The following is a 25,043-nucleotide window of genomic DNA, read 5'->3' as shown; positions in this document are numbered from 1 at the left end:
GCGGGTATCAGGGGCTGCGAAAGTGCCTCACCGAGTACCGGCGACTGGCTTTGGAGAAGCTTCATCGTCGGTTTTGGACCTCGATGGTCTGTCTCTGTCTTTGCGCTTTTTGTGAACTCCAGTAGTCGGATTGCTAACCGATGACATTTCAGGATAATTAAATCTTGATCCAAAATATTTAGAAGCAAAAATATACCGACGCTTAATAGTGCGTTGGTTAAATCTAGCACAAAACCGACAGCAAGGCACGTTATGATCTGGGCCTAGGCATGAAAATCCTTATGAGGTATTTGCTTCCCACAAGTAATGCAATTATTAACTTTTACTGACATTGGTAAGGAGCAGGAAAGTTTCCCCAATGGGGTATTTAGCTTTAGTTTGAAGACTTCAGTTCTGAAACTCGAATGCGAAAATTTCAAGAGTTGGCCGACCGGCACTTGCAAACTACTTCCGCTTTGGGCACCGCGTGGCAAGAAAGACTGAATAAAATGGCGTCAGCTGCATGTTTTATATCCCTGACGACCTGACGTCATGGAAAAGGAGACCGCAACCAACGCAGGACCCAAGACTTTGTTATTCAGGCCAACTGAGGGCAACCTGCCAGCAGATTACCCAAATGTAATGACTGCAACAGTGAAACACGAAGAACATCATGACTATTCTATCAAATATTAGTTTCTGTGCAATGCACTTAGATAATACTGGGGCAAACTATCCATTTTAGGGTTCATTGAGGAGGGGAATGAGGAAAGTAGATCTCAGAGAATGAATGACTATCAGTGATGTAGACATGTATCACTATTTCTCTTTTGGTGACCGACATGGGTAACTGAAAGAAAAATAAACAATTCCATTGTTATCTTTTTCCTCTTAGGTGAAAATGAGAAAACTCTTGCAGAACTTGGAGAATGAACTTAACAGCAAGAATAATCAGCTTGATTTTTCCATAAGCTACACTGGCAAACAACATATGAGTACAGCCCCCTCTTCTTCCCAAACTACAGGAGATCAGCAGTGTTCAAAAAGTCATACTACAAATGCTTCTGAAAAACAAAATGCTGGCAACTGACACTGAAACTTGGCTCACATTATAACACTGTCCTTTGAACTGTCACTTCCTGAAAATAGTCCACAAAGAGTTGGATGATATTGTACAATTTTATTTTTAACATAAAGCATTATTTAGTTAAATTTACCTACAGTGGTGTTAAATTAAAAATGAAGATTAGAAATTGTCTTAATATACTACATTGCATGTTCTGTTAGTCAACAGAATGTCTGGGAAATGCTTGGTTTTAAATTAGGAGGTCACAAATCTTGGTAAAAGGAAATTATTGGCTCATTTTCCCTCATCTTGGTATAGGTTATTCAAAAAGCTCAACTTAGCATTCTGCTTTTATTACAGTTCGGGGGTCATTTTAGATACTATATATTGCTATAACTGGGACCACAGTGGTTAAATGAAAACCATACCTCAAAGTGATATATTTCTTTTAAAGAGGAATCATAGTTTATTTCCCTGTGTAAATTCAATTGTAAAGTTAAGCAAACTAAGTCATAGCAGTGCCATGATAAGCCTACAATGCAATACTATCAGAGAGAGATTCAGAACTCATTTCAAGCACCACTGGGTACTACAGACTGCCAAAAAAAAAAAGTTTAAAGTGCACAACAGTTGATGAGCAGTTCATAGATTATTTAAGCTCCAGTAGGGTGCTGTCTAGTCCGTCAAGAACTGCTTCACGAAAAACAGCTATCTTAGCTTTACCTAGTCAAACAGACTTTTGAGGGTTACTGCATTATAACTTAGGATATAGCACTGATTACAAATTGACAAATTACAGTCTCAGCCCAAGTAAACTAATTCTTAGGTCTTAATACCTCAGCCTGAGTGAAAATACAAGAACAAGTATTGAAGCAATAGGTGATGATAAATGTTGACAGTAAATACAGAAATTTTAATATTAACTTGACCAAACATTGAACAGAATATATTTTTTACAATGATGTATAATGTCTGAGGATATAAACAGAAAAAAGGAATTGTACTATGGGTTATACATATTTACACAGGCGTCTCAGAGATTAGAATGCAATATAATTTGAGAGGCACAAGACAGAAAAGCAGAGGCTATACCAGCTGGGCTTAGGTGATGCGCCCCATACTATAGCACTTATGTATGTTTTGTTTAAATAGAAATTACTTGAATTGTGGTCTAAATTTGGTGTAAGTAGGCATTTCTGTGATATTTGGAGTGAGAAACTACCAGAATGTAGGTGCTAGTACAGAGAAACTGTTATCAAAGAAATGGAGCCTTGTAGTGGAGCTCAGGAAAGTTGGATGAGAGCCGGACTGTTTTCTGAGGTTAAGTGGAGGTAGATGCAATGAGTTTCATGGTGAGAGGTGAAAGTGTTTCTTGATGGAAAAGCTTAAAGAGAAGAGAGCCTAGGAGGAGATTTGCCCTATCTATAGTAGGGAGCCATTTTGCTTTGGAGTGTATTACAGTAGAGTTTGCATCAGGGCATGGAGACCATGTAAAAATTATCAAAAAATGCAACATGTTGAACTCAACTGATCAGAATCTTTGATTTAGTGGTTTTCAAACTATATCTATTACATATTTTTTTCAGTGACCTATTGACACTAAAATGAATGTGCAAGGCATCCAGGAAAACCTGAAACTACCACCAGTCAAATCCAGATAACTCAGGACTTTATAATTATTTGTTCTTCCTTCCACCTGTCATGGCTCATTCCAGATCTATGAGGTGTCTGTGTGGCTCATACATGCCCCCCCACATCCACCCAGTATGTTAGCATCTCCTCTACAAGCTTCATTGAATGACAGCAGGAGTTGTGTAATGGTTTCCTTGTATTTGAATGAAGTGCATTAATGTAAGATGATTACAGTAAAGAATTACTTATGAGATGCCCACGTCTTCAGTATATAGTTATTTAGTGATCATGCATTTCAGTTAGCATCACACAATACATTAGAGGCTAGGTTTACATGCCTTTATGACCGACATTTGGTAAGTAGTCATGATTGTAAACCTGAGCCAGTTAGTTGAATTACACAGGTATGATCTAGAAGCAGGACATATGAGGGGACTGACATATGGTAAACAAACAAATGGATGTACTATGCAATTATAAAGGACCAGAGAAAGAAATACTGTTGTCTGTACAAAGGTAAGCAGCAGAAAATCAACAAGGACCAAGACAGCTAAAACCATAAATTTAATTGTAAAGCATAAAAGATAAGCGCTTTCGGACAATTCCTTCATCAGATCAAAAAACAAAGTGTGTTTAAATGTTTTAAGTAACACTTGACCAATCACAGACTCGAGTCACTGACTACACTTCCTTCAAGAAAAGTAGCTCACTGATATGCAGCTCACATATAAATGAGTCAATTTTATGTACCAATTTTGCAGTCAAGTGTAAATTTCTAAATGTAGGAAAACTGGCAGATGCTTTATAAACAGGTCTCCAACCAGTACAGAAAGAAAATGCCTGCCTATATCTCTCTCTGTTTTAGATAATGACATTAATTTCTACCCAGGCATTTTCAAGTCTGGTGCCATGGAATCACTGTTCCCTCAGTTTGGGATGTATCTTATTTCAATTGTGGTTACATTCTGAAGAAAGAAGTGGTCCAAAATTATAACTGGCTATTAACACAAATAACATTTGCCACTCAAGAACAAACATTTGATAATTCATTACCCTTATAGTGCCCTTCCACCATATCTGATTTGTTTCTCTCATAAATTCTGAATCTTCACTTCTTCCTTTATCCGTTACTTCCACCCATCCCTATGAGGTCATACTTCCCTATTTCATGTCTTACTGGATGTTTTGTTTAATCTGTTATCTTCCTTCCTCTATTGGTTTCCATATTGCCACCTTCCCCTTCCTCTAATAAAACACCGGTCTCTGTTCTTATATACCCCTGTTTTCTCTCCTAGTCCTGTCTTTCTACATCTTTTTGTTTCCCTACATTTGCTTTAGGAAGTTGGAAACAGTAAGTTGATTTCAGTGACTGTTGTTTTATTGTATACAGATTGTGTAAGGTGTTCATATAGCTGCATGATGATGTCTACTTTAGTTTTCCTTAATCAGCATAGCTCCCTATTATTTATCATATTCGTATGTTTGCACTGCTCATTTTCATTTCCTTAGTGTTGTGTACAATTTGCCCTGAAGCTTATAGATGTTTGTATGTAATATTTAAATGCTTTGTTCTGATTTCTCGCTCAACCACTTCTAAAAAAATGTGTACATCTAGATGAATTTTCCCAATTATCCAAAGCTGATAATTAAATGAAGACAAAAAGAAACAGACACAATGTGTTACATTTGCTAATCCAATTTCATTGTTGTCAAATGATCATTTCAGCAAATTTATTTTTTATTTTGTTTTGTTGACTTGGATAATCTTACTAAACCTGCGGCCTATTTCAAGTAAAATACGATATGGTATACATACTGACTTGGGAAAATTCACTGAACAACAGAATAAAAAAAAAAACACAGAGAACAGAATAAAAAAAAAAACACCAACTGCAGAAGGATAAAATCCAAAATGGCTTAATACTCCAGCACCTCAGCTAGCAAGCCTTTCACAGAGTTAACATCACAGTGACACAGGCTACACTTAAATAACAAATATCACATCATTAATTAATTAACTAAAACAATTAAACACAAACTAATAATTAACAGTTAGTGCAGAAAAGCCTTCCACTCCAGGTCTTTGTTTAAACCTTGAGGCACCAAAGTGGCAAACTTTGTTATATAAAGAAGCAGTCTGTATTTTAGTTTGTTTTTAAGTGCAACAACATCCTTAATCAGAACTTGTTCTAAAATACATGCTTTGTTACAAGACCCCAAGTGTACTGCATAAAATTGTGATGCCACAGGGCAATCCACGTTTTGATTCTTAATGTCTCTAACATGCTCTTGTATTCCTCTGCTCTTTTAGACAGGGGACATCAGAGGGCTACTGCTGAGAGAAGAGTCACCAAGGAGTAGTTTGAGACTAGTAGTGGAAGTTTAAGCCTGAAGCAAAAATAGATGTTGAAGCCATCTGAAGCAGCAACTGTGGTTTTGGAAGGCAGACTTGATAATACAACTTTGTTAAACCTAATAAATGAGGAACCAGTTGCTGACAGTTCAATATCCTGGGATGTTTCTGCTGACAGTTCAATATCCTGGGATGTTTCTGCTAGGAAGTGTTTTCCTTTTCTTAAGGAACTTAGTAATGGCAGGTGGTTTCTACAAATCTGAATATGCAGGTAAAAAAAACAAAACAAACAAACAAAAAAATAAATAAAAGAAAACATTGATTGTTGGAGGAGCTAGAAGGAGATAAAAGAAAACAAAAGAAAGCACCGTTGGAGGACCTAGAAGGGGGATTGCTGTTAAAGGCCTGATGTCTATCAATGGTGTTGAAATATAGTCGTTCAGGCATTCATAACCAGTGGTGGTAGCAGAAAGAAAGGAATGTTCAAAGGTAACCATTTGAAATGTCAGGCCTTGCTATAGCAAGTCCAAAACACAGACTGAATGGCTAAAAAATTGACTTGCATATATTGCCTGATATGGCCATTTCCAGGAATACTCCCTTTTCTCCATAGTATGGCAATCTCAGAGTTAGCAAATACAAGTGTGTAGGGTGTGGAGGCTTGCCTCCCCATATCAGGGGATATAGGTGGGCTTGCCCCCCCTGCACAAAAAAAAAAAGTTTAAAGGAGAAGGGTGATGCCCAAAATTTGCTCTACTCCTGCATTTTCAAACTGTTTTTCCCATGTGTCAGCAATCAGTATTTTAAGTGCCAGCATTTCAATAGGGAACCAAGATGAATGGCATCTGCAGCAAAGGAGATAACCAGTGTTAAGGGCGAGGAAGGATGTTTCTATAAACAGGTATTTTATTTTTGACAAGTTAGTGGAGCTGTTGGGTTTCAGGGCTGCAGAAATCCCCTCTTTGGTTCATTTGGGAACAGAAGGATTCTGTAACATCACGACTTTTATTTTTAACTTGACAAATTATGGTGTTTGTTGCAAAAGATAGAATGAGTATGTTTATATGGGTATAAATATTCAATGAGTAATAAAATTATAAGTAAAAAACAAAAAAGCAGCAATGGTATGATTTTGAAGTGATGGAGGCAGAGATTAATTTTTAAGGAACTATGTACAAAGGTTTAAAAAATTAAAGAAAAAAAATAGCTGAGAAACTTTTGTGGACTGGGGCATGGGAGTTGGGAGGTAACTGAGATTTGTGGACCATAAGCTCCAGCATATACCATGTGTAATCATGCCTCTCAGCTGTCCAGATTTTCATAGAATGTCCACGTTTGTCTCATATTTTATGAGGAATAGTCCCAAAATATAAGGTATTTCTGGCAAGTCACTGAAGATCGTCATTTACTATTATTTAGTGACTTCAAACATTTGAGTTTCAGTGATTTTTGCAACCTTCTAAGTTTATGGGTGCAATATTTAAAAACTGTCCCTTATTTTTGGGCTGCTGCCCCCCCCCCCCCATTATTTCTGGTTTTGTACAGATTTCCTGTGCTGAGAGGTTGAGAGGTATGCATGTAATTCTGATAAAATGAAGGAGGGCTGATAAGTATGTTGACCAACCAAAGATGTGTATGCTGGTGGAAGTGATATCCATCTTATCAATAATCATGACAACAGACTTTGTAAGCAATGTAGAGAAAGGGGGTAGATTGTTCATTTTGAACAAATTATATGAAGAAAGCACATCATATAATTTGTACATTTCATTGTATAAAAAATACATCTTTGGTTTGATTTTGAGGGGGCAAGAAGCAGAATTGAATGAGAAAGAAAATTAACTACTGCAAAATATTTCTGAAAATGAAACAAATCCAAACTGTGGGTCTAAGTTCATGTTGTCGTAAGCAGACAATATTGAATACGATATTGTCAGCACGACAATGTCAAAAGTCCAGAACATTGTGCAGGTAAACGAAATCTACGTAAGGGGGAGATTTCCATTTACCTCGATGTTGTGCGGTCTCGGATTTAATATATTTAAGTGGGGGGGGGTGAGGGGGCGCAGCCCTCTGCCTACGCTAGTTTGTTTTTTTTTTTGCAGTGATTTTTTACGTTATTCAAAATGTTACTACTTCGATCAATAAAGTTCGACCTTCATTGATTCGATGTAGTAAAATTTCGATAATGTGATATAGACGCCAAACTGCACCTGCTGTCCATGCGGAATTGCAGCTAAGGCTCAAAACAGTTCAAAAAATCCCAAAACAGCCAGCACCATACAGAAGGGACACAAGAGACTTTATTAAAGTCATACCACAGTCAACATGAAAATGAAAATGCCGGTGAAAATATGTTTTAAGGAGACAAATTTGTACAAAATGAATGAACGGGTGAAATATGCATAATAATGTAGCAGGACCTGAAATTGAAAATAGGTATTAATGTTTAAAAGAGGAGAAGAAAGCAGAGAGGAAATGGAAGAATTTGATGAAATAGGAAAATATTATGTACAAGACTGAAAGAAATATAGGAAAAAAAAGGCTAGCGATAGCAAAGAAAAGTACAAAGGAAAAGGCTAACTTTTTTATTCTGTTGGTGTAAATAGTATAAAAAATGTTTTGAAGTGTGGGGTTGGTGTAAAACTATTAAATATATCATTTGTTTGTTAAATGTGAGATTTCTAAAGGAAAAAAAGTGTTCCAGTTTTAAAAGGTATGGGGGGAGGAGACTGATATATAGTGCAGGTATGCAAGAATGTTCCAGGATTGAAGTGTTAGTCAGCAATGTTGAATGGGGGAAAAAAAGCTATTACATACAGCAGTAGGGGTCCCGGGGAGATTATTAGTAATTTATCTTCACATTAAGCAAAGGGTTTCAGTACTAAATGTGATATCAGTGTACAAAGAAACTGAAATATTTTCCAAATTACTATTGCCATATTTGGGATCACATAAGTGTGATGAAATAGGTATAAAGAGGAAAGAGGAAGGTGATGGTGACTGGTGTAAAAATGTAAAGAATTGATAAGTTATGCACAATTAAGTGTAGGGAAGGAAAGCAGTGTAGATACAGGACAGGGAATCTGAAGACAGAAATTGATTATTTTCAAAATGAAATGGAAGTACATAAGGGGATAATGGAGGTAAGTTTTCATATCACAGAGTAGTAAGGGCAAGTTATTAGAAAAGGAATCAAGAGATATAGACTGTATGGCCCTTTAAAAATAATGCTGAAAGAAGGAAATTGAAGAATGAAAAGATACAATTTTAGCAGGTTTATAAAGGAAATATAAGTTGAAGTATTTACAACTGAGTAGTACCACAAAACTAGAATAAGTTGAAGTATTTACAACTATTACCACAAAACTACAAAACTGGAACAATAGGTATGGAGAAGATTTAGAATTTTGAAAAAGCTGTAGAAAAAGTATATTAGTTGCTTAAAGAGAAAGAGATATGAGATGAATACAAATGAATAAAGGAGATGCTGGTATGACAAATGTATCCACTAAAGCAAATGAAGGAGAAAGTTGTGCATTTTTGAGGAAAATAGTGAATATAGAAGAAAGTAGGATGAGATAAATAAAAATGAGCGAGGGAAAATCAATAAAAGGCAGGAAGAGAATAAGGAATATTATTAGAATGCAGTAAGAGATAATGAGGTGTATGGTAGAACAGATAAGAAAGGTGTACTATAAAAATAAGAACACACAGGTAAAACTGAATTAAAGGGAGCAGGAAGAGTAGGCTGTAAGAGAAAAAGGTGATAACGAAGGAATTGGTTGTGTGATAAAGGAAAGGAATATTCAGTGTGTACCTGGTAAAGATAGATTGGACTTCATTCCTTTATAAAATTCGCATCCAAAGAAAAGCTGTTTTAGAAGTAATAAGTGAAAGCTGTTTTAGAAGTAATAAGTGAATGGTTAAAGGATGGTTTAGAAGTTGATAAAATATGCAGGGGAATGATTTTTTGTGAAAGAAGGGAAAAGATGTGATTTGAAAACCATGTTGAGCAATAACATTATGCAATGTGTATTATGAAATAGTAATGTAAGTGTTGTAAAAAAGATTTTAGAAGTTAATGCAGAAGGTGTTACAAAAGAGGTATTTTGGGATTAATGGCAAGAATGCAAAAAAGGTGTTAATTGTGAAAGTGATTACATTAATACTCTGTGTTAACTTTGGATACCAGCGTAGTAATATGTGACGTACTGAAAGCGTTTGATAGTGGACGCCATATGCCTCCCAAATTTTACACATTTGTACATGGAGTAGGAAGGAAAGGGGTCCATGTTTTACAAGGGATATATAAAACATGGGTGAAAAGCATGGTGAATGAACAGGTTAGTCAAAAGATAAGCATGGGAAAAATGTATGACACTGATGTCCAATGAGTGGTTTTGCCTGCATTAATAATGCAGTTATAATCGATGTTATGGTGCAAGAATTAAATATAAAAATGAGGTGGCATTACTTATTAAATCTTCTATCAAAATATTGATTTTGGTTAATAATGGGTTAAGGAAGGGGGCAGCAAACTGAGAAGTGGGTTAGTTGCAGCTCTCCTTGTACAAAAAGCCATTAAAAGTTACTATTCTGGGTAAAATTCTGTCACTGGATAGTAATTACATTGCCTGAATGACAAGAAGAAGAAATATACAGAAAGTAAGATAAAATGAGTCAGAAAAGGAGAAGAAAAAGCTTTGGCTGGGAAGAAACTTTGAACTGCTTTTTGCTGAACAGTTGCAGTCTTCAGTTTTGTTACATCAGATGGTTTATAGTAATTAAGGGAAAGAGTAAATCAGATGCCCTCAAGAGCATGTAAAAAGTGAGGCACTACAGGAATGTATAAAATTAAATGACAAAAGGTTGGCAACAATAGAAGTAACTATTCAGATGAGATGATAAAACAGCACTAATCAATGGTTAAAACGAAGTAAATACTTGCTAAACATGAAGCTTTTCAGGGAACACCTTTTTCTCTCTCTATTTTTTGAAACTAAGATTTTTTGATATAACAGAGAAACTGGAAAGAACAGATTGCATTAAAATTATAAAAGTACAAATGAGCAACCACACGTGTACTGCAGTAGGATTTGCTACTTGAAAAGGGACATCATGTGTATGCTCCAAATCTGACTATGAAAACGACAGCAAGACCTGCATTAGTTAAGAAGCAATAATACAAGCAGAAAGAGCTGTTCATGAAAAATAATGTGGCAGAAGACGAAAGTATTAAACATTGGAAGCACCAGAGCATTTGTAAAAATAAGAAGTTATGTACCTACCATAACGTTCCATGTCAGTTGTCTTCTTCTCGCCTTCTTTCATGCTGGTTGGGTTCGGAGCCAATCCTCAGCTCCGACTCGGTCATTTTCAAAATCTCGAGAGCTGCTTACTTGCTCGAGGCCCCCTCCTATATCCCATAATGCCTGGCGCTAGATACCCAGATCTCGTTTGGTAACCTAACTACAGACATAATAATAATCATGATAATACAGTAACAGTAGCAGGATACAATAAACTACTGGAGAGACTGACAGTCAGAAGAAACAGCCAGAGAAGGCTCAGCCAGTGATAAAGAAGCCTAAGGAACTCTTCTTGGTCTACTAGGATAGGGGGATGGAGGGTGGGATGCAAGAAAGAAGGCAAGACGACAACTAACATGGAACGTTATGGTAGGTACAAAACTTCTTAATGTTAAGTTGTCTATCTCGCCTTCATTCTTGCTGGTTGGGACAGCGTCCCTAGCACCTCAATCCTGGGTGGCTCATCGGAACAGACTCTTCAGAACAGTGGAAACAAAATCAGCTCTGCTTCTGGAAGCCACATCCAGCTTATAATGTGAAATGAAGCTATGTGGATTAGCCCAGGTAGCTGCCGCACAAGTAGTTTCCATTGGCAATCTAGCCTGAAAAGCCACAAAAGTAGCTAAAGCTCTGGTGGAGTGACCTTTGGGTTTAGCAGGAAGGTCTTTATTTCTCAACTGATATATAAAGGTAATAGTAAAAGACAACCACCTAGATAAGGTGACTTGACACCGGTATGCCTTGTTTTCCTTCAGCGTAAGACAGAACAACTGGTCTGATTTTCTGAATTGCTTGGTTCTATGCAAGTAAAAGCGTAATTGTCTACGGACGTCCATCTGATGTAATTTGTATTCTGCCCTGTTGGAATAATTCGGAAAGAACACGGGCAGTTCAGTGGACTGATTCAAATTACAATCAGAAGTAACCTTTGGGAGAAAGGAAGGATTAGTCCGAAGAGGAACTCTATCATTGTGAAAAACTAGGTAAGGAGGACGAACACAAAGAGCCTGAAGTTCAGAAACTATTCTGGCCGATGTAACTGCAACCCATAGAAGGGGTTTCCAAGAAAGAAACTTCAAGGAACAAGAAGCTGCAGGTTCAAAGGGGGGCAGTATCAGGGAAGCTAAAATCAAATTCAGATCTCTTGGAGTCAGGAGATCTCTTACTGGGGGGCCTGAGTACAGTGGTCCCCTTCAGAAAGGCTTTACAAAGCTTATGGGACATGATGCTTGAATCAGATAGGCCCGTATGAAAGTTTGAAATTGCAGCTAGCTGAACTCTAATCATGGCAGAAGAGGATCCAGTTCGAAAATGTTCTGCTAGAAAATCTAAAATATGGTGCACAGGGGCTGAAAAGGGATCTATATTCCTGTTCTCTGCCCATAATAGGTTGGTTGGTACTAGGCTATCAGCCATAGGGCCTATACAAGCCTAGCCATAACAATTCCCTGGCTATTTCTTCCCACACTATTTACGTCCCTGGACCCCTGTCTAGCAGGGGAACTGACATGATCCCCGGGGTGAATTTCCTTTCTCCCATCCAATCATCAAGGATCCTTTTGAAGAGGGCCAGAGAGGCACTCTGCTTGACATGTATGGGCAATCTATTCCAGAGTCTGGGGAGTCTCTGGGTCAGGAACCTATCCCTCCAGCATGTTTTGTTTATTGTGATGACAAGGTTTAGATCCCTAGAGCATGTGGCTCTGAGGGATTGGGATTTCTTTAAGTGGAGCATGTCCAACAGCTCTGGGTTTGACATGGCCTTGTATGTTAAGCAGAGATCGCTTCTGAGTAAACGATATGCGACAGAGTATAGCTGGAGTTTTTTAAGGCAGTCAGCATAGGGCATCTACTTTAGGCCTGTGATTCTTTTAATGAGGTATTTCTGCGGCCTTTCCAGTTGTTGCAGATGTCTTGAGAGGTACATACCAAACGGGGCGTTGTATTCTATAATGGGTCTAATGAAGGATGAGTACAGTGGGACAACGACCTCCTTTTTTCTGGATGAAAAGCCCTTAGTGATGAGGTGTGCCACATAGAAGGATTTCCTGACTGTTGTGGTGATGTGGTTATCAAAGGTGAGACCACTGTCCACCTGTGTCCCTAAGTCTCTTATCACACTTTTGGTGTTTAGTGTACTACCACCTATATGGTAATTCACGGATACATGTTTTTTCCCAAAGGGGATAACTATACATTTCTTGGCATTGAGCTTGAGCCCATGGCTCTGGCACCAAGCATCTGCTTCTGTAAGGCCCTTTTGTAGAGTATCCACATCATTTGGGGATTCAATAATGGCTCCCAGTTTGCAGTCATCTGCGAACTTTGTTAGCCAGAGTCCCTTAGTGTTGGGCCTGTACTTCAGAGAAGTAGATGCCAAACAAGAGCGGTCCCAGGACTGAACCCTGAGGTACTCCACTTGTCACTTGTCTGGAGCTGGATTTGGAGTCGGCTACTTTTACAGTGTGGGTTCTTTCAGTAAGCCAGTTAGCAACCCATTGGGTGATGTAGGGATTAATGCCCAGTTTAGTAAGTTTATCTATTATTCCAGAGTGGGGGATGGTGTCAAAGGTCTTGGCAAGGTCTAGATAGGCTGTGTGGACCACCTTACCCTTGTCCATGGCTCTGGAGACTGATTCGAAGAAGTCAATCAGGTTCAGGAGACAAGATCGGCCCTTCACAAACCCAAACTGGGTGGGGTCCAGTGTTTGAAGGTTGCCAATGTCTTTGTTTATAAGTTCCATAATAATACAGCAAATAAGGCTCGTCAGACTGATGGGACGGTAGTTTCCGGGATCCAAGATGGATCCCCCCCTTGTGGAGTGGGATAACTGTAGCTGTGCGCCACTCAGTGGGCACGAAACCTGAGGAACCTAAGGAAAACCGTTTCCACTTACTAGCATAAGTCTTTCTAGTGGTCGACTTATGCGAAGATAAGATGATTTCACGCACCGAATGGGAGATGTTGGGAAGCCTGGCTAAAGTCAGAAGTGGAGAAACCAAGCAGTGAGCTGGAGAGATTGAAGAGATTGGTGCAGCCCGCCCGATTGATGGATTAGGAGATCTGGAACTGGGTCCAGGGTCCAGGGCTGCTCTAGAAGGTGATGACGCAGAAAGGGGAACCAAATTTGTCGTGGCCAGTAAGGGGCAATGAGGATCATCTTGCATCCCAGTGTGGTAGCTTTCTGAATTAGTTTGGGAATCAGGGGGAATGGAGGGAATGCATAAAGAAGTCCCTGGGGCCAATCATGAACTAGAGCATCTCTGGGGAGGTGTCTGGGAAGAGGTAGGAGAGAGAAAAAATTGTCGCACTTGCTGTTGAAGGGGGTGGCAAAAAGGTTGCAGCAAGGCTGACCCCATTTGTGGAAAATTCTGTCCGCCACAGTCTGATTGAGAGACCACTCGTGAGGCATGAGAATTGCTCTGCTCAGCCTGTCTGCTATAACATTGGACTACCCAGGGATGTGCGCTGCTATCAGAAACCGTTGGGAAGAGATCGCCCACTGCCAAAGTCTGAGTGATTCTCGACATAAGGGGTATGACTTGGTTCCGCCCTGCTTGTAGATGTACCATACCACTGACATATTGTCTGTTTGAATTGCAGTAGTCCTGGTGGGAAGAGAGTTCTGAAGAGCTTGCAATGCTAAAAGCACGACTCTCATCTCCAAGACATTGATATGCAGATGGTACTCGTGAGGCTGCCAGATGCCTTGGACTGTTCTGCCCTGATAATGCCCCCCCACCCAATCAGGGAGGCGCCCGTGGTCACTGTAGCTACTGGGGGAGGAAGAACGAATGGTCAGTCCTGGTGTAATGATGGGGAAACCATCCACCAAACAAGTTGGTTTTTGCATGACTGTGTGATCATTATTCTGTGAGACATCAGGAGTTGCTGGAAAGACCATTGTGTGAACAGCATCCACTGAAGAATCCACATATGAAAGCATGCAAGGGGGACTAGTATTATAGCCGCTGCCATGAGACCCAATGTTTTTAGGACAAATCTGGCCTGAATCTTTTTGCATCCTTATAAGACCTGCACATGTCGTCGAATGGCTAACACTCTGTCTACTGGTAGAGTCACTGACATGTCCTTTGTGTTTAAGTTTGCACCTATAAAGGTGATAGATTGACAAGGCGACAATGCAGACTTTTTGAAATTTATTGTGATGCCTAGAGTGGAGCACGTTTGGATGGTGTAGTCTCTGGCTAGCAGCAGGTGATGCCTGGTGGTTGCACTAAGGAGCCAGTTGTCTAAATATGGAAACACCTAGAATCCTTGCCGTCTCAAGTGAGCAGTGACTACTGCCAAACATTTGAACACCCTGTGGGCTGTGGTGAGACCAAAGGGCAGCACTCTGAACAGATAATGACTGGCTCCCAGTCGGAAGCGGAGGAATCTTCTGAAGCGTCTGTGCATTTTGATATGGTAGTACGCATCCTGAAGATCTATGGAGCACATCCAATTGTTCTGACCCAGAAAGGGTAAAATGGACTGTAGCATGACCATCCGGAACTTCGTTCTTTGAACAGACCTGTTTAGTCTGCTGAGATCCAGAATGGGTCTCCAATCCCCTGTATTTTTTGGTACCAAAAAGAACCTTGAGTAAATTCCGGATCCTTGTTGGTCTGCTGGGACTGACTTGATGGCTCTTTTTCTTAGCAGTTTTGAAATTTCTTGAACTGCTTGATCCCTTAGATTGGGTGGAACATCTGGAAGGGATTTGTTGGGAATGTAGGGAGTGGGAAAGAAGGGGATTTTGTAGCCTTTGAATATGATAGAAAGTACCCATTTGTCTTTTGTTATACTTTGCCAGGCTTCTGGGTACAGTGATAATCTTCCCCCGACTGCCTCCGAAGGTGGACAGCCGGGCAGCACTTCAGGGATGCTGGAAGGGCTTGTCAGAGAAGGATTCTCTTTGGCCCTGATTTTGCGGACCCCCCCAGCCCCTAGGGCGGCATCTATTGTTGTTCCCCTACTCTGCCCCTGGAGGGGAACTCTCCACGTGTGTCAGGTACGGCTCCCTGGGCAGTCCCAAGCACTGGGTACACATTTAACTGAAGCTGGGGTGCAAGTAGGGCAGAAATTGTGGAGGCAACTGTGACAGGCTGGAACCCAGATGTGCTGGGTGGTTCTGGGTGTGGTGGTGATGGTGGGATTCCTGCCACAACCTCTGAGGGTCTGTCTGCAATCTATGGCCACAAGTACCTCAGGGAAACAGACTATATTATAGGAATCCCTCATGGTGGTCTCTATTGTCACTGAGGGTATATGGGAACCACACAATTACTCCCACATGTTGAATCACAGCATTGAAAAGGTAATGGAGTACTCTCAAGGCAGATGGCTGCGATATCCCCACTGTGTCCTTAGTAGGTCACTGAAATGTCGCTCTAGCTAATATACATCAGGCCATGCATACCTTAGTATCAACATAGAGAGATTTTCAATGGCTCCCATGGGTCTGCAGATGAGGCTGGCACATTTCCACAATTTCTTGGATGGCATCACTATCTGGAAGTAACTATCCCCTAATGTTGGCGTCCTGGAGTCCATGAAATGTTGAGACTGAATGAGCAGGTACCTCTGGAAGTGATGTCACACACAGGTGGATATAGTAACAGCTATAACAGCCTCATGAAAATATCTTTAGTAATGTGGTGGCAACATTACAGATTCCATTAATCTGAACATATGCTGCAGATGCATCCCAAATATGTTGCATTTATATGTTTCTAAATTGTTTCACCATCTTATTTTGCCTCATTAGTATACACAAAGAGGCTCATTTAATAAAGTTGTCATTATAAAGCCATTAGCAAATACCATGCCAGACTATGGTACTTGGCCTGCCCATGTAATGGAGCTGTTTTTCTGAATTGAACATGCCCTGTGTGTGGTTGCTCATCACAAAATTAATTTATGATGGGACAAAGTTTCTTGAAATCTCATAGAATGCAACTGCAGGTGCAAGCCATTAATCAGGAAATGTCTGAACAGTGTATTCTAAGTGAAATGCCCAAAATTTTATAAGTGGAAAGAAGTTCAGTGGAAATAAATTTAAGAGTTAAAGTTTGAAACTATGAATTAAACAGATATACATGTAGTTACCTCCCTAGCTGCCTTAGTACTTCAAACTTATATTTAATGCATTAGTCTATTTAAGGGTAGTCAGTGCACTTTAACTTTCAGCATTGAGAAAAACTTTACTGAAAGCTATTCCATTCACAACTGGGAATGAAATAGCGTTAAGAGAAGAAGTCAGCAATCTGTGCAAGTGGAAAAGAATGCTCTAGTATGAGAGACGGCATGGTTAGCCGTAATTGTAGAATAGGTAACAGCTATGGCTGCTGACATTGATTGGAAACAACTGCCTCTGTTGGTGGGAGATTTAGAGAGGTTTTTTTTTGTAGATATAGTATAGAGTCTGAAGAAGTCTGTGTATGTTGTCAGATGAAGGCGCTTACTCATATTTGTTTTTATGATTTAGTAAACCTATTTTTCCTGCACACCCGCAGCTACCTTACTTTTACTGGACCTGGCATTTATTGCTTTTCTTTGTGGCTTTGTACCTAGGTTCTTAGATTTTGTGGAAGACTGTCAAGAATAGGTTTCAATGCCTTCCATTCAGGGCTGCTAAGATAATCTTCAACACCCCCACAGTAAAGTAGTCAAGGACAAAACAGGTTATGAGAAGATGGATAAATGGTGTTAAAGCTTCTTTCACAAAATTGTGTGTGTGTATCATCTATATAAAACTGATGTGAACAGCTGGCAAGGTTGCCATACACACACAATCTGGTTATTACATACATAATGGAAAATCCAAAGCTACTATTTTCAGGTATTGACTTATACGTGTATGGCTCAAAACAAGACACTATTCTGGCGATGTTAAGGAACTATTTTAGGATGCTTCATTAGATGCAGCCTTATTTGTAATTCCTTGTCAAAAATATTTTGAAGTAGTCGAAAGTATAGTAAAACCATGGGAATTTTTCATTTACCTTTTCCCCAAGTGCTCTTAAGAAATACATCATGAATTGGCCCTTGTAACACAAACTAGTACACAACAATACTGGCAAATATATTTATTGAAAATTGTTTACTGGGAAAGTCCACTGGGCCAAGCACAGCCCATTTTCAGTGGAGGCCTGGGGAGAAAAGCTCCACAAAACACTTGGAATAAAAAAAAAACACATTTAGAATATATAAATCTCAATGGAAAATGTATTACCAAGTAGCAAATTTAGAATATATAAAGCACACTTGATAAACAAATGCAATACAGTACAAGTACAGTTGACATGGTGGTATAGATAAATATCAAATGCTTAGCAAGCATAATATCGTGGCGGATCTAAGCTTAAAATACATTAAGAGACTATTAGAAGACATGTTTCAGGAGTTACAGTATATAAGAAAAGTGGGGAAGATGCAAGTTGGCATGGGTAAGAAATTGAAAATGATTATAGGAATGGTGAAAGGGTGAGAGTGAGAGGACAGGTGAGAATGTTGCGATTAGTAAAGGGTATAGAAAGTGTGTGTATAGTTCATCCATCCTCAACCCCTTTTCCCATTTTACACATGGGGTCGGGGTGTCACTTCAGCAGCAACAATCATCTTGAGCCAAGGTTTACACCACTAGGTGGTTAGCCTTGCTGTTGTAGTTCATTTACACCACTCAGTCATGCACACACTCACCTACAGCCAATTCAGAGTGCCCAATTCACCTACTGCAGGTCTTTGAAGAAATGTGGGAGAAAACCAAATCACAACTGGATGTCTAAAGAACAAAAGCTGCAGGCAACTTCTCAGCATGACAATTTTTGAGAGGAAGTACTGATGGGAGGAAAACTATTATATTTTGTTTAGTCAACTTGAAGTGCCATGTATGTTTTATTGAAGTCCTGAGTTGCCAGCACTTCATTGCATTGTCTATTGGTTTATTACAGGCAGGTGCTGTGTTCTATGTTTGATACAGACTCTAAATTCTTATTAGCTCACAATAAAGAGTACTTTTTTTTTCTCTCTTCCTCAAGTTTGAGTTTGTTCTCACATCCCCAGTCAGTACTAACCCCCATGTTAGGGTGTCCCTGTGTGTGTGTGTGTGTGTGTGGGGGGAGCTTTTATACGGAAGCTGTTAAATGTTTTGCTTTGTGATGCTGTGTATGTGCGCTGTTTAGCTATTTGCATAATATTTGAGTCCAAATTAAGCAACATTTCCTATTTCAGTATGAATCTAATGAAATACATTCCCATTATTTAAGTTTTCTTTCTTCTCTACTGCATCTCCTAGGAGGAAGATTTACACATTTTCAACTTGGTAATTATCCAGTTTATGTAGAAAAATAGGCTGGATGTATTGGGCTCAGAGATTTCTGCGATCACCTTAAGTAAGGAGGAGGAATCTGTTCTCAGTGACTGAGTAATTCAAGCTAGGATTAGGAGAGAGAATGACATGAAAATAAATGTACTCACCATAACATTCCAACCGAGTTGTTGCTCATTAGTCTTCAACCTGTGGGTACTCTGATCCGACTCAGCTGCATTTCCAGCATCTGATCCAAGCTCCAAGCTCCTCCCCTACCCATAATGCCCCTGTCTTCCTCCTCCCTTCAGATAAGAGTTTGCTGCTAACTCTACCATCCCAATCTGACCCAAAGCCATACTTCATAATCATAGGTATCCAGATACAAGAACAACAATGAATGCTAAGATGGTAACTATACCTCTTCGATCCAGACCACCATGCAGCCACAAGAAAAAAAGGCAGGAGAAAGAGGGAGGGGTGGTTGAAGACAAATGAAGAGCAACAACTCAGATGGAACGTTATGGTGAGTACATAACTTCTTTATCTGAAGTTGTTGTCATTTGTCCTTCAACCTGTGGGACAGAGTCCCCAGCTACCAACACACCTGGAAGGCCCTCGTGTAAGGATATTCTGGAGCATGGTGGAGCCAAATGATGCCTTGTTCCAGGATAGAATGTCCAACTTGCAGTGTGAAATGCAAGTATGCGAAGATGCCCAAGTGGCTGCAGAGCAAATATCATCCAGCGAAACTCTGGTCCAGAAGGCAGCTGAAGTAGCCATAGATCTAGTTGAATGTGCCTTAACATGTCCTGATGGGGGTAAACCTTTAACTGAATATGCCAGGATAATACATTGGGAAATCCAATGAGCAATATTAACTTTTCCTACAGGTTTCTCCAGAAGGGGCTTAGAATAAGAAACAGAGAGCTGGTCCGACTTACGGAAAGACTTGCTTCAATGCAAATAAAAACGTAATTGTCAATGAAAACCCCAAAAATGCAATTTGTATTCCCCCTCGTTTTAAAAATTGGGAAAGAAAACAGGAAGATTAATAACTTGGTTAAGATTTGATTCCGAAGCCACCTTGGGAAGGAAAGAGGGATTAGTGCGTAAAGACACCCTGTCCTTATGAAAAAATATATGGTGGTTTGATTGACAATGCCTGAAATTTGCTTTCCTGATTACCATTACATCAGCCAAAAGGGTTTCCAGTTTTCCAAGACAAAAACTGTAAATCCACTGAAGCTGCCTGCTCAAAGGGGGAAGAGACAAGCGCTTGCGGAACCAACGCAAGATCCCACAGAGGTGTTGGGTCCTTAATTGGAGGCTGAAACAAGAAAGTACCCTTCAAAAAGACCTTGCAAGCTTAGAAGAAGCTAGAAAAGGCCATGTTGTCACCTACATGTATATTAGATATAGCTGAAAGTTGGACCTTGACCGAAGAACTGGTGCCTCGGTGAAAAATGTTTGCCAAAAATTCAAGAACCACTGGAATTGGAGTGGTAAAAGGGTGCAGATCCAGTTCAGAAGCCCAGATAGCAAAACGCTTCCACTTGCTGGAATAAATCTTCCTAGTGGAAGCCTTATGAGCTGCAACTAATATTTTTTGACTGGTGAGGATACCTTGGGAGTCCAGACCATCATGGGAACCGCAGTAGCCAAGCAGTGAGGTTCAGGCTGTCCAGGTCTGGGTGAAATATCCCTGAGGGATAAGAGATGAGGTCCGGAACCAGAGCTAATGTCCATGGAGGACACACTGCATGAGACCATAGTGAGGGGAACCAGACTTGGCGATGCTAGAATAGGGCAATGAGGATGACTGAGCTCCCCAGCCTGTGAGCTTTCTGAAGGAATTTCAGAATCAGAGGTAGTGGAGGGGTAAGCATACAGAAGACCAGAGGTCCCGGCATGAATCAGAGCATCTCTGGGGACTTCCTCCCTGTAGGGAGGTTCAGAATGAAGAAAACTGCACTTTGCATTGGAAGGAGAGGTGAAGAGATCGCAGCAAGGCTGACCCTACTTTAGAACGATCTGTTTCGCTACAGAAGGATTCCGAGACCACTTGTAAGGCATCAGGATAGATCTGCTGAGCCTGACCGCTAGAATGTTGGACCTCCCCGTAATGTGCATTGCTACCAGAAAACGGCAGGTGGAGAACGCCCACTCCCACACTCTCATGGCCTGGTGACACACAGGATAAGACCTGGTTCCCCCCGTTTGTTGATATACCAAAAAACCGACATGTCTGTCTGAATGGCAATTGTCCTGAGAGGAAGATGGGCATGGAGAGCTTGCAATGCTAGGAGCACCACGCTCATCTCCAGGATGCTGATATGCAATTGAGTCTCGTGGGTAGACCACATGTCTTGGACTGTCCTTCCCAAACAATGCCCACCCACCTGAGTAGGGAGGCATGGACAAGGGGGTGGGTAGAATAAAGGGTTGACCCCGAAGATGATTTGGGGAATGAATCCACCATAGAAGAGAATCCTTGCATGCTCGAGATATGCAAATCAGAGACAACAGGAGATCTAGCAATGACCACTGAGCTGCAAAAGTCCACTGCAGTATCCTCAGGTGCAATCAAGCCGTAGGCACGAGGGTGATAGTGGCCGCCATAGACCCCAACACCTGTAAGACCAATTCTGTCGTCAGCGACTAGGCTTGAGGGATACACATGACATGATGTCTCAAGGACTGAATTCTGTCTGAGGTTAAGAAAACCTTGGTTTGATTTGTGTCCAACCGACCTCCAATGAAATCCAGAACCTGAACTGGAGTCAGTAGGGTTTTGTTGAGATTGACTGTTATGCCCAACTGATGGGTTATTTGAAGAAGAGAATCCCTTGCTTGGCAGAGTAGATGGCTGGAAGGGGCAGAAAGTAGCCAATCATCCAGGTAAGGCAAGACCTGGAAGCTCTGCAGACGCAAGTGTCTCTCTACCAGTGCCATCACTTCAGTGAACACCGTTGGGGCTGTGGTGAGACAAAAGGGGAGGGGCTCTGAACTGATGAATGGCTCCCAGCCGGAAGCAGAGGAACCTCCAACAGCACCTGTCCATCTTGATAAGATAGTACATGTCCTGGAGGTTGACCAAGCACATCCAGTTGTTCTCCTGCAGGAAAGGCAGGATAGACTGACGAGTGACCATCCGTAATTTTGTCTTGGCAACTGACAGATTTAAGGTGGAAAGATCCAGTATGGGTCTTATAGATGCCTGATCTGGACTGGCGTAGGGGGACAGGCTTGATAACTCACTTTTCTAGCAGCTTTGCAATTTCCAGTGCTGCCTCCTCCCTTTGCTTGGGTGGAATTTCTGGGAGGTGTTTGGGTGCGAGTAGTGGATGAAGGAAAGGAATTGAATAGCCTCTGGATATGATCTGCAACACCTAATGATTGTCTGTGATATACTCCTAGGCTGTTGGGTGTAGCGAGAGGTGCCCCCCGACTGCCTCCAGAGCTGAGCAGCCGGGCAACCCTTCAGGGCTGCTGAGTAGGTCTGTCCGAGAAAGGCTCTCAAGACCCTTGATTTCTGACCCCCTCTGCCTTGGGGGTAGCGTCTATCAAATCCCCCTCTGCTTGTAGGGGAAGGTGAATCATGAGCATCCTGGGAGTAGTTGTGAGACGTTCGGAACCACATCTTCTTTGCCCCCACTGATTCCTTGAAAAGGTTCATTGGAACGTCAATAAGCGACACACTTGTCCAGAGCGAGGACGACAGGAAGACTGTCTGCCATCAGGATCCGCTTCTCTACCTCCGCCAAAGAGGATGAACTGCCATACAGGGTGTTAGTAAAAGATGCCTCAAATGGGTCCAAGAAGGCACAGAGATGGAGCCAGGTGTGATGCCTGATGGCAATGCCTGTCCTGGCAGCTCTAGAGGCATCCTCAGTAGCATGAGAGAGAAGCCACATACAGGTGTTAGCAATCAACGTGAGGGTGGCCATGCAAGAAAAGAAACACTTCTTGTCCTACACCATCATGGACCATGGGGTAGACTCAATGATCTCCTTGACTAGGTCTCATGGGAGTTTAATTATGTGTGCCATATAGTTCAGCGCTCAGATGGAAAATGTAGCTGAAGTGCATATCCGCTACCCAAAGCAATCCATTGTCTAGGACTCTCGGTCTGGCGGATGGACCATGGAGCTCTCCTGCAGGAGCTCCTTCTTAGTGGCCGCTGCCACTACCACGGCATCTACAAGGGATCCCTTGATCTGGGATCAGCTCCACCATGGTCTGGTTCCTTCCATGCCCAAGATGTAACTAGATCCACTGCAGGAGGAGATACCCACGATGTAGAGGGTCATGTGCCAAATGCCTCCTGGAACACAGATTAATCCAAGTTGGGTTTCTGGGCAGACCACCCCCATCACTGATGAAGGATCTCTATGATGTCTCCGAAGGAGATGTCCACGAGGGGAACCCTCCCCTTCCTCCAAATCAGTGTCCTACATGAGGGACTCCGGTGGGGAGTTAATGTGCCTCCTTTTGCACAAATGTTTTCGTGGCACCTCCTCAGGGGGAGTTTCTGAGGACTCAAACATCTGGCTGCTCCTGTGTGGGGGCTCCCTGGGGTGAAGAGGCGGCAGGATGCCCCCTGAGGCAGCAGGAAGGCAGAATCCATACCAGAAACAGAGGGAGCCAGGGCAGACTCCGAAGATGACATCAAGGGTCTTGGCAGGATCGAGAGAATCCTCTCCACCATGCCAAAAGCAGGAGGACAGCAAACAGTCTGAGAAGGGGCCACAGATGGGTCTGCCATCCTCTGGATTGATGGGGGAGTTAGAACTGAACCTGCAGGTGCCAAGACTCCAATTGGAAAGCTCTGCTCCAAAAAACTCTGAGTCAACACCCTCCCCTTAGATCTGGCACCAAGGCTATGGCTCCAAGAGGCGGACAGATCTGAGCTTGTCGGATTAGTCTTCCTCAAGGTAATAGCTGGCGTCGAGGTACACGATACTGTTGGCGCCAACCCCTCGATACAGACAATCCTTGGATCCAAAGGCTCCGAAACTGGGGGGTCAGATCTGAGGAGAAGTAATTGGTAGGAATGTGGACTGAATTCCCCACACTCAAGAGGGAAAGGGGGCAGGCAAGACTCCCATCTGTATCTGAGTGTAGATAAATTTTTGCATCATCCTGTCCACCTCTGCTTCAGAAAGGCTTGCAGGTGGATCAGGATGATGGGGCCACTGATACTGGCCTAGAGGGTTGGTGATGTGAAGCCAGGGCCGGTGAATGATCAGAAACTCCTCTGGCTCCGTGGAGGAATGAGGGGAATGGAGCTGGGGTGACTATGGTCGTGGAGTTGTGCGGACTTTAGCCGGTGGACTAGTGCAGGGAGAGCGATCTGAGGATCATTTTTTCCTTGGCTTGTCCCTGTGTTTATGCTGGTTCCTGCCCCCAGACCTCTTGGAGGGAGGTCAAGTCCCAGAGGCTGGGGCAGAGACAGAAGTAGTAGTAGCCATAGGAGTCTGGGTTGAGGAGGCCTAAGCACCGGTGGTAGAACGGGGGGAAGAAGGCCTGTTAAAATTAGCTTGTTCCTCCGGTCCATCAATGCACAGGGACTGAAGTCCATGCAGATGGCACAGGACGACTCTAGATGGCCAACCCCTAAGCATACCACACAGAGTGTGGTCATCAGCTGGGAAGAGCTAATAGCCACACCATGCACTTACAAAAGCCTGGTTTAGGGTTCTTGGACATAATTCCAGCAGACAGGCGCAACCAGAACACAGTCACATGCGCACACACTCCAGATAGAAGATATATATATACATATATATTTTTTTTAACTGACAAGCAGCGCAAGGGTAGGTAGAAAGAATAGAAAAAAATAAGCATGAAGTAGAGAAACATAAAAAACTCAGTCACTACTTACCAAAATAGAAGCTCAGAGCAGCAGATCACAATGCTTATACTAGTGCGACAAATGAGATCTGAAGGGTGGAGGAAGACCGGGGCATTGTGGGTAGGGTAGGGGAGGGGCTTGGAGCTCAGATCAGATGCTGGAAATGCAGCTGAGTTGGATCCGGTCAGATCCAAGTACCCACAGGTTGAAGGACAAATGAAGACAACAACTTCAGATCCTGTGTTGCCTTACAAAGATGGAGCAGGAATACTTGAAGAAGCCTGCTGAAATTGTTCATTGTGAGGTGACTAAACCCCATAAACTAGACTTACTGCACACTTTCTTCACTGTGAAGGCTAAAAGTAGCTTCATGTAAGTGAAGATACAGACATAGCAAGAGATTTGCAGTGACATGCATCTTCTCAAATTCTTCTCAACACTATGAAACTGTTTTTCAGCCAAGCTTTAGAGATTTTCATCGCTATCTCTAGTTGTACAAGTTATTTGTATGCCATATTTTCACCAAGGCTGG

The 25,043-nt window shown here is 41.7% G+C and overlaps 1 protein-coding gene across 1 annotated transcript in view; it reads left to right on the top strand.

Annotated features, from left to right (window-relative positions):
* LOC122792272 (spermatogenesis-associated protein 7-like) overlaps window positions 1-4,451 on the top strand; it is a 1,125,638-nt gene extending 1,121,187 nt beyond the window's left edge. Inside the window, exon 8 of the mRNA XM_044060071.1 lies at window positions 875-4,451. Coding sequence (XP_043916006.1) covers window positions 875-1,069 — 195 coding nt within the window. The 3' untranslated portion in view covers window positions 1,070-4,451. The remainder of the gene's footprint in view (window positions 1-874) is intronic.
* The last annotated feature ends 20,592 nt before the right edge of the window (window positions 4,452-25,043 follow it).

Source organism: Protopterus annectens, chromosome 1.part0, assembly GCF_019279795.1.
Source record: "Protopterus annectens isolate FY-2018-M chromosome 1.part0, PAN1.0, whole genome shotgun sequence".
In the NCBI taxonomy this organism is placed as follows: domain Eukaryota; kingdom Metazoa; phylum Chordata; order Ceratodontiformes; family Protopteridae; genus Protopterus; species Protopterus annectens.
The sequence above is the reverse complement of the archived record's forward strand: the minus strand, read 5'-3'. Positions and strand labels throughout refer to the sequence as shown.